This window comes from Nannospalax galili, unplaced genomic scaffold (assembly GCF_000622305.1).
Source record: "Nannospalax galili isolate Female #2095 unplaced genomic scaffold, S.galili_v1.0 scaffold441, whole genome shotgun sequence".
NCBI classification, from domain to species: Eukaryota; Metazoa; Chordata; class Mammalia; order Rodentia; family Spalacidae; genus Nannospalax; species Nannospalax galili.
In genome coordinates, this window is record NW_008348089.1 from 8,955,228 (window position 1) to 8,970,890 (window position 15,663).

The 15,663-nt window shown below is 41.0% G+C and overlaps 1 protein-coding gene across 3 annotated transcripts in view; it reads right to left on the reverse strand.

The window, feature by feature from the left end:
- Positions 1–10,231: 10,231 nt before the first annotated feature.
- Ppm1k (protein phosphatase, Mg2+/Mn2+ dependent 1K) overlaps positions 10,232–15,663 on the reverse strand; it is a 28,427-nt gene continuing 22,995 nt past the window's right edge. For all 3 annotated transcript variants that reach the window (XM_029569069.1, XM_008844642.3, XM_029569070.1), the window contains one exon: positions 10,232–12,021. In XM_029569069.1, coding sequence (XP_029424929.1) covers positions 11,890–12,021 — 132 coding nt within the window. In that variant the 3' untranslated portion in view covers positions 10,232–11,889. The remainder of the gene's footprint in view (positions 12,022–15,663) is intronic.

Consider the following 15,663-nt stretch of genomic DNA (forward strand, 5'->3'; position numbering starts at 1 on the left):
GAGACAGAGTCTCCTTGTAGCCCCAGCTGGCCTGGAACTGACTATGTAGATCAGGCTAGCCTCAATCTCACACTGATCTGCCTTCCTCTGTCACTTGAGTGCTGAGATTAAAGGTGTGTGCCACTGTCTGGCATTTATTCATTTATTTATTTGTGTGTGTGTGTGTGTGTGTGTGTGTGTGTGTGCGCCATGGCACAGATGTGAAGGTTAGAGGACATGTAGGAGTTGGTTCTTCCACATGGGTTCTGGGGATCAAAGTCAAGTTATTAGTCTTGGCAGTAAGTGCCTTTACCTGCTGGGCCATTTCACTGGCCCAACGTGGACATTTCTGAATATCCAAAACATTTCCCTTCCTTGTTTTAATAGTCCTTATTTTGGAAATAAAAGGGCTTCTCTTCCCCAGAAAGTCTAAAGGTTTCTATCTCTGAAGAAATGTCAGTGTTCCTTTCCTCTATCTGCATCGAAGGCTGTGGTAGAATTCATTCATTCAGTCCTTTGTGTACTCAACAAGTTGAATGCTTACTATACACAAGCCTGATCAGGACTGAGTGACAAATTCTGTATCATAATAAAGTAAGACACACTGGACCCTGCCCTCCGACAATGCCCATAGTGGCCTATGGGAGACAGCTCAAACCTGGGTGTTGGTTTAACAATGGGCAAATTAACCCAAAACCCAGTTTCTGGTTTTCCAGCTCAGAACTCTGGGGCAGGTGTTCTTTGCAATAAGCATGGCTTTTACATTTCTCTGATCCCTACGAGCAGTCTGGCAGGAAAGCATTGCAGTGTGAACACCTGGGCAGGACCTAAAAAGACTGAGATTTGTATCTTCTTACCACATTATTATTTCTTACTTCAAGGAACACTGTGTATTCTCTTAGCTATTATGGCATAATGTTCTGGAAGCAACAGAACAAAATCTTGAAATGGTGATGCTGGGCCCATTTATTTGACTTGAAATTAGAGGCCTCATTTGTCTTATAATATAGTGATTTTAATTCATGTGTGTGTTTGTTTCATATTCTTGAAACATATTTTTGAAGCTAAGGGATGAGACTGTGGTCTTTGCTTTTTCCTTTCTTCCTGTTTCATGTGTGTATGTGTTGTGTGCTCTATGTGTGTAGCGCATGCAAATAAATATGTAACCCCGTATGTAGAGGTCACAGCAGGATGCCTGGAGTCTTCCTTTATTGTTCTGTCTTATTGCCCCGAGACAGGGTTTCTCATTGACCCAGAATCTTGTCATTTTGGCTAGACTGGCTGGTCATGGAGCTGTGGGGATCTGCCACTCTCCCCAATGCTGAGGTTTCAGGCACAGAGACATCATACTGGCTTTTTATGTGGATGCTGGGGATTTGAACTCGGGTCCTTATGTTTATACAGCAAACACTGTTACTCACTAAGCCATCTCCCCAGTCCCAGACTTTTCAATGAGGTAAGTGGCCACGCTGTGGACTGATGAAGAAAGGTCAAATGAGTTGAGGTGGGAAAAGAACCATTGCATTTAGTCAGGAGGTTCAGAACCTTTGAGAGTGTTTCTTTGGTGTGGTGAAGGTTACGTGACATGACAGTGAACTGCGAACCAAATTCAAGATCAGGAAACAGGGGTCTGAACGCTGTCAAATACGTCCAATATCCTCCTGTCCCAATTCATCTTCTACTTCTGCTAGTTTTTCTAGTTTCCAGAATAACTGTAGCTGTTTCGGGTTCCTTGTGAAGTTTTTTTTGTTTTTCTTTTTATGTGTATGTGTATATTGCCTGCATGTATTTAAGTGCACCCATGTCATGCAATGCCCATGGAGGACAGAAGAGGCCATCAGAGTCCCTGGAACTGGCGTTACAGACAGTTGTTAGCTGCCATGTGGGTCCTGGGATTCGAACCATTGTCTGCAAGAACAATGTTTTTAACCCGAGCCATCTCTCCAGCCCGTTTTTCTCTTTTTCAAAGTGTAGCTATCTATTTAACCTCTGCAGTGGGAAACAATTGGGCTGGGATTTAATCCCTTGCTCTTGCTTTTTTTTTTGGCAGCAGGGGTGTCTTGGGGGGTATGTCTGCAGGTTTTTGTCTACTCAGAAATTTCAAAGGACCTGAGACTGTCGGAACAGAGAGGTAGCTCTTCCCTCCATTCTGTCTCTGGGAAGAGTCTGTTATCATCTGCTTTTCTCTGGACACTTCATATGTACCTTTTCTAGAAGCAGTCAGGACCAGTGTGACAGGTTCATTCAATCTCTGGCTCTCCCATTACAAAGCAACAGAGCCTGTCCATCTTTACACACTTCCGAGAGACTGATTAACTAGCTGTTGGCTAACCAAGGATGGACTCTATTGAGGATCTTGTATACAGACATAATGTGGAGGTCTGAATGAGAATGTTCTCCACAGGCTCCAAATATTCAGATCTTTGGTCCCCAGTTCCTGGCACTTTTGGGGAGAGTCATGGAACCTTTTAGAAGATGTGGTCATGCTGGAGGAAGTAAGTCACTGGGGGTGGGGGGCTTTGAGCGTATATAGCTTGCTCACTTTCAGTCTGGCTCTCTCTGCTTCCTGTGCTTGCTTGAAGATGTAAGTGTTCAGCTTTCTGCTCTGGCCACCTCTGCTGCCATGCCTTCCCACCATGACAAACTCTTAGCTCTCTGGAACTGTAAGCCAAATAAACTCTCCCTTCCCTAAGTTGCCTTGGTCATGGTGTTTTATTTTGTCTTTTTGAGACAGGGTTTCCCTGTAGCCCCAGCTGTCCTGGAACTCACTATGTAGACCAGGCTAGCCTCGAACTCACAAAGATCTGCCTGCCTCTGCCTCCCAAGTGTTGGGATTAAAGGCGTGTGCCACCATGCCCGGCTGGTCATGGTGTTTTATCACAGCAACAGGATAAGTAACTAATACATATAGACACCCAGGCCAAACATTAGAGTAAGAGCTAAGAATAGGGGCAGTTCTTGGGAACGAAGGTTTCTGCTTCGTTCCACCAGTATTGAACCTTGGATAAACCCTCAATCTTTTCAATTATCTGCAGAGTGGAGTAAAAATTTAGTAGATTCTTTGTTGGGCAGCCTAGAACCTACCTTCAGGACTGAAGAAATTCCTTTTCTAGCTGCAGAAGCACTCTAGCCAAAGAGGATCTTTCTACCCAGAGTCTCAACAATCCAAATCCAGTGACAGTGCTGTGGTGGTAATGAAGGCCTGTTCCCCTGCCCCCTCGCTGGGTGGCCAGAGCTTTAAGGGGTATCATAATTCTAGAGCTCCTTGTAGAGCAAGGTTCCTCTCTGTTGTAACTCCATCACCCCTATTTCTCTTTGCTTCCCTATGACATGTGTTATTCCAAGAAAATTCCCCAATAACCTCTCTGCACACAAATCTGTCAGAATCTGCTTCCCAGTGAACCCAACCTGTGGTAACACTTTATAATATGTTAGGAATAAATAAGACAATGTAAGTAAAGGTACCTAAAGCAATTCCTGGGGTACATTTATTGAAGGTTTGTTTCCTTGACTCTTACATGAGAGGTCTCATTCCACTGACACTGTGTTGTATAACACTGCCTTGAAATTCCTAATGAATTTTTAAAGGACCTGAATTTATACTAGCCTCCACAAAATATTATGCAACCAGTCTTATCATTGGCTACCTGCCTCTTAAGATATGGCAGAAACCTCCTGGTCCTTGAATGAGCCCCACCCATGATGTATGACCAAAGGGACAGGGACTCCACTAAGCCCCTCCAATACTTCTCATTGGTCGATTAACTTCTCAGACTCCCCCTTTATGGGCATCTCTACAAACGGTGCTGTTTAAAGTGGTCAACTCATTTACATTTGCTCCCTGGTTGTATTCACCTGGCTTGTAATTTCTTTCCCTAACCTAATTTGTGTGACATAATCAGTTACTAGCTCTAAAATGTGCATGCAATCAAGTTAGTTTCTGGATCACTTCTTTATGCTGTTTTATCACAGTGTCCAGCAGACGGATACTTCTTGCAGGATACTCTGGTAAATCACCATTGCTTTGTGCTAGTAAGGGAGGTAGGGTTGAATAGGGAACTTGGACTTTGACTCGCAAAGAGATCTCGATTGGATTCTAGATCTTCTTAGTATCAACTGCTGCAATATTCCATCTCCTCTTTAGAAAAATGAGAATTCCAAAGGCTCTTCCCAGCTTCCTCCCTGCTAGCTAGCATTCATGGTACCAGAATGTGCTATGTACACTACTGGGGGAAAAAGCCATCAGTAGTCTTGTCACCCTGTGAACTAAAGTAATGACTGGCATGGCAAGATATGCCCGTAAGTGCAATGGTGGCATGATTAGTTATTCATTTATAAAATACAAATGCACAACAGGGCTACATAAAGGACATTTCCCAGTCACTTTCTGATTGGATTTAAGGCCCACTCTACAGAAGGAACTCATGTCTGTTACTGTAAATCTGGCCAAACATCCATGGCTGGGGAACTCACAGGTCTCAGGGGCGAACCTACTACTATTTTGTTAAATGGACGGAGTTACAAACTGCCCTCTAAATTTATATCTCTATACCCATAAATTAGCACAGTTCTCAGAACTCATCAGAAGTTTCTTTGTGCAGTGGAGGTTAATGCAGAAACTCACAACTGGTAAAAGTGCAGAGAATAAGTATCTGTGGAGTATTCAGTCACAAATGGGGGCATCTATACCACACATACCCCAAAAGTTCAGAGACCATCTTAGAAGAGGGGGGGCAGAAAGATTATAAGAGCCAGAGGTCAGACTGGGATTTGGCTCAGCAGTTAAGAGCACTGGCTGTTCTTGCAGAAGACTCGGATTCAAATTCCAGCACCCACCTGGCAGCTAACAACCATAACTCTAGTTCCAGGGGATCCAACAGCCTCTTCAGTCCTCCACAGGCACTGCACAACATGGGTGCACTTAAACACATGCAGGTATAGCACTCATACATATAAAAGAAATAGATAAATTTAAAAAAAAAGAGCCAGAGGTCAAGGATTGTCTGGACATGACAGGACTCAAGCATCTGTACTGCCTGTCCAAGACCTAGCCAATCAGCATTCTAGCATGGATGGAGGTGGGGTTAATGAGCCCCCATCCCTGAGAAGCTGATGATTTCTAGGGGAGGGAGAGTCACATTTCTTTAAGGGTGGGGCTCCTGATAGGTTAACCATGCTCCAGTGGATGGCCCTATACCTGTGAATATATGGGCAACACAAATTGGACTTGGTACATTATTCAAAAATTTTTTAAAAAGGACACAAGGTCAGAAAGGGGTGGAGGTAGGTCTTGGAGGAGTTGAGAGGGATTGAGAGGTGGATATAGAGCCGGGCGTGGTCAGAGGAAGAAGCAGATAGATCTCTGCGAGTTCAAGGCCAGCCTGTTCTACCTAGTAGTTCCAGGCCAGCAGGGGCTACAGGCAATCCCTGTTTCAAAAAGACTGAAAAAAGAGAGAGGTGAATATGGTCAAAATGTCTTATATATATTATGAAATAAATTTTTAAATGAAAGGCATACTTTTTGTAATCTTTGTGATGAGTGAGATAACAAGTGAGATAACAAGCAAAAGAGCAAGGCTCAAGGAAGCGGCCTTCCTGCAGCACTGTCCTTTAGGTTCTGATTTTATTTAAATAAGGATTCTGAAGGCATTTGTATTTTATAAATGTGTAACAAATCATTAAGTAAATGTGAAAATATGACAATTGCCTTAATTAAATATTTAAGCCAGGCATGTTGGTACATCTCAGTACTTGGGGGTGGAGGGTAAGAAAGAAGTTCAAGGCCACTACAGATACATAGCAAGTTTGAAACCACCCTGGGCTACATAAGATCCTGTCTCAAAAACAAAGCAGAAAAGCAAAATTAATGGCCATGTCCCTACTGACGTAGAAGAAATGACAGAAATCAATGCATTAATTTGCTCGTTGAGGGCTGGGGATGTCGCTCCGTTGGTAGAGTTCTTGCCTAGCATGTACAAAGCTCTGGGTTCTAGCACAAGTACCACATAAAAACTGAGCAGGGTGGATCAGACCTATAATCCCAGCACTAGGGAAGTGGAGGCAGATCAGAAACAGTTACCCTCAGGTACAAGGACAGCCTGGGCTATGAAACTTTTTTTTTAAAAAAGAGAAAGGGGCCAGGTGTGGTGGCACATTCCTTTAATCCCAGCACTTGGGAGGTAGAGGCAGGCGGATCTCTGTGAGTTGGAGGCCAGCCTGGTCTACATAGTGAGTTCCAGACCAGCTGGGGCAACAGGGAGAGCCTGTTTCAAAAAATAATAATAAAAAAGTAAAATTTAAAAAAAAGCAAAGAAAAGAGAATCATTCATTTAACAGACATTAATGATCATGACTTACAAAACATATAGAAAATGGACAAATACCTGTTTCTTCATGAAATACAACACATAAAATTTTAAACTACAAGTAAACTACTACAGAAGACATCTCACCTTGTCTGCCTGGGGGACCACCAAATAGTTTGAAGATGGAAATAAAAGATGACAGAGATATAAAAGAGACAATAGTGGGGCTGCAGAGGCGGCCCAGCAGTTAAGAGCACTGGTGCTCTTGCAGAGGACCTGGGTCCAATTCCTAGCACCCACATGGTGACTAACAATTGTCTGTAACTTCAGTTCCAGATCTGACTGACACCTTCTTCTGACCTCCCCGGGCATTGTACGACACAGGTGCACTTACACACATGTAGGCAATATACTCATACACATAAGAGATGATGGTAGAAGAGTCGATTCTTGTCAGGTGTGGTGGCACACGCCTTCAGTCCTAGCACTTGGGAGGCAGAGGCAGGTGGATCTCTGTGACTTCAAGGCCAGCCTGGTCTCCACAGTGAATCCAGGCCAGCTGTGACTACAGGGAGACCCTATCTCAAAATGACCGAAAAAAAAAAAAAAAAAAAGTCAATTCTTGTTGAATCTGGTGGTATAGCAGGTATGACTGGGGTCATTCAGGAGGCTGAGGCAGGAGGTCGCATTCTTAAGGCCTGCCTTGGCTTACTTAGTAAGACCACATTTCAAAATAAAAAAAAAACAGTGAAAAAGGCCTAAAGATTTGGTTCAATGACAGAGTTTTGTGAAGCCCTCACTAGGCTCAATTCCCAGTACAGAAACTGAAAACAAAACCAAAGCAAAACAAAACAGCCCAATATATTTTTTCCTACAGCTTCTTCATGTTAACTGGCAAACAGCCAGAATTTGGCTACCAAAAGAAAATGCAAGTCCTGACTGACTCTTATTCCTCTATAATGTTCACAAGATCACAGACATAATAAATGTTGAGCAATCTGGATGCTAAACAAGCACAGCTGGATTTCAGTACGCATTTAATGTGTGCACTTTATTAGGATATTTTCAGCATGGAGATACATGATTTTAGTTTGTTCAGTTACTCTAACACACACATTAAAAATGATAGTCAAAGGAACACTTGACTCACTATAAAAGGAGTCTGTACCGAGTAGTACTTTGGCAAATTAGAAAATAAATGTACACAAGAGAACTTCACTAGAAATTAAGTTAGGACACATCCTGGTGCTGACTTCTGCACTAGAATCCAATGTCAAATAAGTCACTCTTAGAGGTAGAAAACATCTAAGATCTCACAACTCAGAATCTGTTAACACCATCTAACAACCAATGGGAGCTGCCAGAGAACTAACTGGTCTCATTCCAGGTGCCAAAAGCAGGAGTCAGTCAACAAAATTTGGTTTATTTACCTTGTAAAGGCATGGCTTATTATTTCTGCTTAGGTCATTCATTCGTATGTGGGAATCTAAGAAATTCAATGAAATGCAACCCGTTCTAAATCTGATGGCACTGTGTTTTACAGACACAGGTATACAGGGAACACTGACCAGCTGAAAGGAAATACAAACATTTGTTTACACTTGTTTAATTCTAAACTTTAACTCCTCGGGTCCCATCCTGAAGAGTTTTCTTACTGTTATATTACCATGAGATTAATTCTATGTCCATTCTTAGAAAGGCAACTAATAAGCCGGGGCGGGGGGGTGTGTGTGCACACCTTTAGTCCTAGTACTCAGAAGGCAGAGGCAGGTGGATCTCTGTGAGTTCAAGACCAGCCTGGTCTACAAAGGGAGTTCCAGGCCACCTGGGACTATATAGAGACTCTGTCTCAAAAAGACTGAAAAAAAAAAAAAAGTAACTAATAATCAAATTTCACTTTAAATATCTATATTTTAAGGATTTGTGCCACTACCTCTTTAAAGTAATTTTTATTTATTTATTTTTATTATTTTTTGGTCTTCCTGTAGTCCCAGCTGGCCTGGAACTCGGTATGTAGACCAGGCTGTCCTCAGTCTCACAGAGATCTGCCTCCTGAGTGCTAGGATTAAAAGCATGTGCTACCACACCCAGCTGTTATTACTTTTTTAAAAGATAGGGACTCCCTGTAGTCACAGCTGGCCTGGATTCACTATGGAGACCAGGCTGGCCTTGAACTCACAGAGATCCACCTGCCTCTAACTCAGCACTGGGACCAAAGACATGCACCAACACGCCCAGCTAAAAGCAATGTTTTATAAAGCTGGCATATGGGGAAAGCGTATTATTAATAAATTCAAAGAATCAAATGATTCCCTTCCCCAAAGGGAGCTTTTCTATTCATAAAAATGGAGGTCTCTGAAGCACTGAAGAAACACAAAGAATTGTAACAAAGGAACAGTTGACAGGGAGTGGAACTACATTTACTTTTGAATCTATATAAGATACTTAAGAACTTATACCTGGAAAATGTCACAAGTATTTTAAGAATATTTCACCAAATAATATGTAGCAACACAGAAGTGACCTATATACTGTATAAATGAAAGGCAACCATAAACACAATTGATATGCTTTATGAATACACCATGCCTATACAAATTAACAATTAAATTCACACTAAAAAGTGTTTAAGAACACTCCATTTTTTTTCACTATTGTATAATAACAGAGGTATGTTACATACTTATCATTAAGGACTATATAATATATTCTTTTAACCATATTTTAATATTGTGACTTGGAAATGATAGACAGCAGTACTTTTTTCTCATATTAAACTGGTAGTTTAGTTCAGGTTTCATCTTAATATGTCAGGGAGAAAGCCCGCAGGAAAAGGTGAAGCCCAGCCTCCATGGACATCAGTAATTTTTGTGCTTAATCAAGGTTGACTGGATTCAAGTCTTAAATTTCTTCAAGGTAACATCAGGCATAGGGAACACATGCCTATAATCCCAGCACACAGAAGGCTAAGGCAATAAAATTTCCAAATTTGAGGCCTGTCTGTCTCAAAATCAAAGACAAAATCAAAGACAAACCTCACTACCACCACCCAAAATTTTCCAGGTGAAACGGGGCCAAGTGCACCTAAGACCATCATCTAAATTCCTCTGTCAAACCTGGAACTCATCTCAATTTGTCAATGACCCCTAAATCTTCAAGCTTCACAGGCTCACACTCTAGTTTGAAAGTAAAAGAGAAAGCAATAGAAATATGAAGAATCCAAAACAAAAGCGAAACCATCTTCAGAATGTCATTTCAGGCTTTAGGATTCTGCTGTTCATGCTATTTGGAAATCTTCCACACTCTTGAATGTCATTTCCATAATTCTGCTGCAACACTTGACTCAGAAAGCAGGAAAGCTTCCCAGTTTTGCTAGTTTTTCCCTGGCTCCTTATGACAGTTTGCGGCAGGCAAGATTCTTCCCTGTATTGCTGTCCTCTGAGATGAGGTCCTGCTATGTAGCTCATGATAGCCCTAAACTCATGTTCCTCTGCTTCAGCCTCCCACATTCTGTAACTGCACATATAGGCCAACACACTTGGCTAACATTTTTCCTCTTTTAATTCAGTTCGACGGGGAGGAAAAAAAAATCCTCAAAATTATATATTTAGCAATTTTTCCCCCAATGGTCAAGTTCTGATTGGTACAGGCAGGTAAAAGTCAAAATGTATTTTCTTCCATTTCCCAAAAATAAGATGTGAACATTTATTTGAGACCTTCTTCCTTCTAATAAACATTTAAACAAAGCTTAAAAAAAATGTCAGACCTGAAAACTGAGACTCGCCGACATATATATCAACTTTTTCTTTTGTTTCTACCACAAAAGCCATGGCATTCTTGACATTCCCTATTCCCATATTCAAATTACCACACAGCTCTGTTCTTGGGTTGTCCACCTAAATTATATACCATAAAACATCTTTTATAGCCATTGCTGTTATTTTTTATTTATTTATTTATTTTTTTTTTTTTTTGAGACAAGCTCAGGCTACCCTGGAACTATTTAGCACAGGGTGAACTCAAACTGGCAATCCTGAGTCTCTTGCCTCATCTCCCAAATCCAGAGATTACAGGTACAGACCACCACACCTGATTCCCAAGCTAGTGTTAATCCTTTTCTTTATCTGCCAACAACTACTGCTCAACCACAGGAAAACCACTCATTCTGTAGAGTGTCCTTAGGATAAATATATCAATAATTTAGGGCTACTTGATGAAGGAGCTCTACAAGTTTATTGCCTTTAATTTTATAGTACTCTAAAATATACATATATACACTCACCACACATATACCAAATTTACAATCTGCAAAAATAAACATAGGTTAATTCCAAAACACATTTAGGGATTCACAGTTTAACAGTAAACTTGCATGCAAGTAAAAAGAAACATAACTTTACATTTCTAAATTACATAGCAAGTTGATGTATGTTTTAATGTGCTTCTTAAAAAGAGATTTATTCTTTCTCATAAATCTTAGCACTGAGGAGAATGGAATCAGAATCCTCAGGCTATGACCACAGCAATATTAGTCAATGTGATATTATCTTTACTAACAAATTACCCACCTTGCTTAATGTATACACAAAAAGTGATATAAAGAAACTTATACAAAATATTCAACACTATCAGCATTTACAGCATTTTGACCAAAGACTCTTAGTCTATACATTCTTCTCTGGATGTTAAAGAATAGTCACAGCTTTATAACATACTTAAACAGGAATGAATGGGAAGGGGGCTGATAACAGTTTACATATATATGAAAGCCATTTATAAATATACAGAAATTTAGCCATGTCTTAACTGAATGTGTTCCTTTTACAGAATTAAATTTACAAGTAAGGGGTCCAGAGTACAAGACACAGTAACAGAGAAACCAGTTTTCATTTTTACTCCTTGGTATAGTTATTAAAAATAAACACTTGTGGGTATTTCTCCCTTGGAACCCCTCCGCACTCTTGGGAGGTCTCACTTTGCTGTGCTTTAAAAAATAATAATAAAAAATAAAAATAAAAACCATTTGAGAGTGGGGACCACATAGTCCCAACTGCTCAGGAAGCTGAAGTAGGAAGATTGCTTGAATCCAGGACTTCAAGGCTAGCCTGGGCAACAGTGATATCATGTTCCAAACAAAGAGAAAGAAAAAAAAGAAACACTTGGAAATAACACATTGCCTAGCTATCTAAATTGAGAAAAACTTGAAGAACTTGTTCAACTAAAGAACAAAAATATTCAAAAGAACTAGAGCTGCCTAGTAGTCTTCAAACTTAAAAGAAGTTCCAGATTCACAAAACAAAAACACAGCCCCACCCCCTGAAATTTGGCACTCACCAAGCATACCAATAGCGCTTCCCCTTCACCCACTCAGCTCAAAGATTTATAATGGCTTCATTAAGTGTGCTTATACTGAGCATGTACCACTGAGCATAATGATGATAAGGGTTTATGAAAAAGCTACTGCGCAGAGCTTAATATGCATACACTGTATATGGATCTGGCAGGTCACAGGGACACACGGGCACAGGTGGCCCTTGTGTTTTATCAGTTTCTTGATCTGCCCAGTGACACCCTGTCGCATAGGAACTCCAGGCCAGCCTGGCAATCAGGCCCATCGGCCACTGGAGGCAAGGCTTCTGCTGAATGAGAAGTTGATCTCAGAGTTCTTGTATTTTCCCCAGGCACCAAAAGGCACTACTACTGCAGTGCTGTTGTCTTCAGCTCCGTAGTGGATTGCCTGTAGGGTTTGCCAGGAAGAAGAGAAAAGCATTGGAATTCATTGAATTTCTGTACAAACAAGTCTTCCTTTCTAGGGAAAGCCAAACAGATTTTACACAGTTAACAAGTGCAATTTCCTCACAAGGTTTGTGATTCTTTCACCCTGTATCAATGTCCCATAAGGTTCTTAAACTGCACGTGAATAACAGGTGCCCAAACCAGCACATCTATATTCTACTGCAGCAATCTTAGGACTGGGAACAGCAGTGAACTAAGGTAAGATCCACGTACAAGCCTTAGCATGGTGCTTCAAAACACCATGAAGCCTTAGGAACGGTTAATTCTTCCTAACATTCTGCTTCTAGGAATTTAGCCTAAGAAATTAAATATCTTGAGGGGGGTATGAATAAAACAAAGTATAATGACAAAAAACAAAGTACAATGACATATAAGTATGAAAATCCTGTAAGAAACTTTTTGCATGCTAACTGAAAATTTTAAAAATCTTGGAAATGGATGTGCAGAAAGTTACGATCACAGAAATGTTTATGATGCCCTTACATAATGGATAAGCCAAACTGACCACAGCAGAATTGTAAACCCTAGAAGAACTAGTTCAACTGAGTGTTGTCGTCAGTATTGTTACGTGTTTGGTGTTGTACTTGGCATCAAACAGATCAAAAGGTCTCACAGCCTGAGACCAACATTATAAAGGAACGAGCTGATAAAAATATCTAGTATGAATCTCTTCAACAAATGAAAAGGTTTACAAACAAGTTGTAAGAGAAAACCTTATTAAAAAGTACCTAGTACTATTATACTTAATATATAGTTCTTAAAGTAACCATGGAAAAACCCAAATGTGGTGATAAATAGGCAAAAGGGAAAAATCACAAACAAGAAATACAAAAGATTTAAACAAAACAAAACAAAACAAAACCCTTATGTCTAGGCCAGGTGTGGCAGTGCACTCCTTTGATCCCAGCACTCAGGAGTCAGAGGCAGGGAGGGGCAGGGAGGGGCAGGAGATCTCTATGAGTTGGAGGCTAGTCTGGTCTATACAATGAGTGCCAGGCCAGCCAGAGCTACATAGAGAGACTCTGTCTCAAAAAACCAAAACCAACACCAAAAAAATAAAAAAACCCCAAACAAAACAAAACCCACCTTACGCCAGTGTCAGTAGTTAACTCCACTGAAAATAATAAAGATGCAGAGTTCAACAGTAAAAATCTCTTTTTTTCTGGAGGTTTTGTGTCCAGCTCAGTGGTAGAGTGCTTGCCTAACTTTCAAGAGGCCCTGTGTTCAATCTCCAGCACTGCAAAATACATTTATTTTTTCCAACCATCAAGTTGCCCCAAAATATCACCTATAGCAAGAATTTGGAGAGACAGAAACTATAAAAGTCCAAATTGTAAATGAGCATAGTATTTCTAAGGACCAATTTGAGAAAGATGTTTTATCATTTTTTTTCTTTTCCTTTTATTTGGGTGGGGGTGGAAGGGGGTGGGGGGGGGGAAGATGAGTTCTCACTAAGTTACCCAGGCTAGTATTGAACTCTTGTGCCCAAGTAATCAAGGGGGTGGGGTGGGGGAAGATGAGTTCTCACTAAGTTACCCAGGCTAGTATTGAACTCTTGTGCCCAAGTAATCCTCCTGTCTCAGCCTCCAGAGTAGTTGGGACTTCAAAATTTAACCTTACAAGGATGGGTGAGATGGCTCAGTGAATAATGCTGCCTATTAAACCTGATGACCTGAGTTCAATCCCTGGGACCCACACGGTGGAGAGAACTGATTCCTGCATATTGTCCCCTGATCTCCACAGGTATGCCATGGTGTTGCATAGGACTGTCTTCCACCAGGCAGACCACGGACACATGCCTTCATCCCAAGCTTGGTTGTACCCCTTTGCCTAAGATCCTTACAGCCATGCTTGTTGACTGTCACTCTCCATGAGAAAAGAGGGGCAGAGTCAGCCACACCTCCCAACCAACCAGTCAGCCCGCTTGCATGAGGGGGGGGAAGGGCTAACTTTATAAAGTGTGGGGAGGGGCTGTTCTCTCACCATTTTTGGACTATGGGGAAATTACAATCCATGCCTGAATGGAGACTTTCGAGTGCAGCCTTAGAAGGGGAGCACCCACACTCCTGTAAATAATTCCTCACCCACTGCTCTGTAAGTAAGCCCAGTAAATTCACTGGTTTCTCAGACTGCAGTTTGGTGAAATTGGACCTCAGTTTGTCACAGGGACCAAAGGAAGAGGGGGCAGGACGTACGTACCTCCCAGAAGGAATTTTAGCTACACTGGCATAAACATACGTGGCGCCCCCGCCCGCGACACACAGCCACATCCACACCCAAAATGAAATATAAATAAAAAATTTAAAAATAATTTAACCTAGCTGGGTGGCACACACCTTCAATCCCAGCACTGAGGAGGCAGAGGCAGATGGATCTCTGAGTTTGAGGACATCCTGGTTTATATATGAAGTTCCAGGCCAGCCAGGGCCACATAGTGAGATCCTGACTCAAAACAAAGCAAAGAATTTAATCCAACAAAAGATATATAGATGCAAAAAAAAAAAAAAAAAATGGTCATCTTCTTCCTATATTTAAAATGGAAGACTAATCATAAATTTCCTCATTAAAGGAATTGTTAAATGAATTATGGGTCACAAATAAGACAGAATGTTATATGGTCATCATAAATGTTACTGCCCATGTGAACTGGAATACATATATCTACAAGATGGGTAACTGAGTTTTATTTAGCTGGGTGTGGTGGCACACATCTTTAATCTCAGCACCGAGAGGAAGAGGCAGGTGGAGCACTGAGTTAGAGGTCAGCTTGGTCTACATAGTTGAGCTTCAGGCCAGCTGGGATACAGGGAGCCTGTGACTCAAAAGGACCAAAAATTATTTACTCATGGAACTGGGCCCATTTCCTCAATCTCATAGGTATCCTGTTCCGCACTGGTTGAGGTAGGCAGCACAGTTGGCAAGTGAACAAATTATGCATTATGACAATGTTTACCCATCTAATTTTAATCAAACGATATATATATATATATATATATATATATATGGAATTGTGACCGAATAAATCATTTTTAAAGGAAGAAATGCTGAGGGATTAAAGCCACAACAGCTGACCTGGAACTCTATGTAGACCAGGATGACCTCTATCTCACAAAGATTCACCTACCTGTGCCTCCTGCCTGGCTTAAATGATATATTTTTTAAATATTTTATCTATTTTTATTTTATGTGTATGAGTGTTTTGCCTGCATGTATGTAAATGCACCACAAGTGTGCAATGCCCACAGGGGCCAGAAGGGGTTTCAAATCCCTTTCTAATGGCTGTCAGCCATCATTTAGGTACTTGGAATTGAACCTGGGTCCTCTGGACAAATATTAAACATTCTAAACCACTGAGCCTTCTCTCCAGCCCCGCAAATAATATTTTTTAAAGTAAGGTCCACCAAGCATGGTGCATACCTGTAATCCCAGAACTTGAGAAGTGGCAACAAAGAGGACCAGGAATTCAAGGCAGCCTCACCTTCCAAACAATGTGAGACCAGACTGGGCTACGTTAGAAATGTCTCAAAAAACCAAAACACCAGAAAAGAAAAGAAAAGAAAAGAAAAGAAAAGAAAAGAAAAGA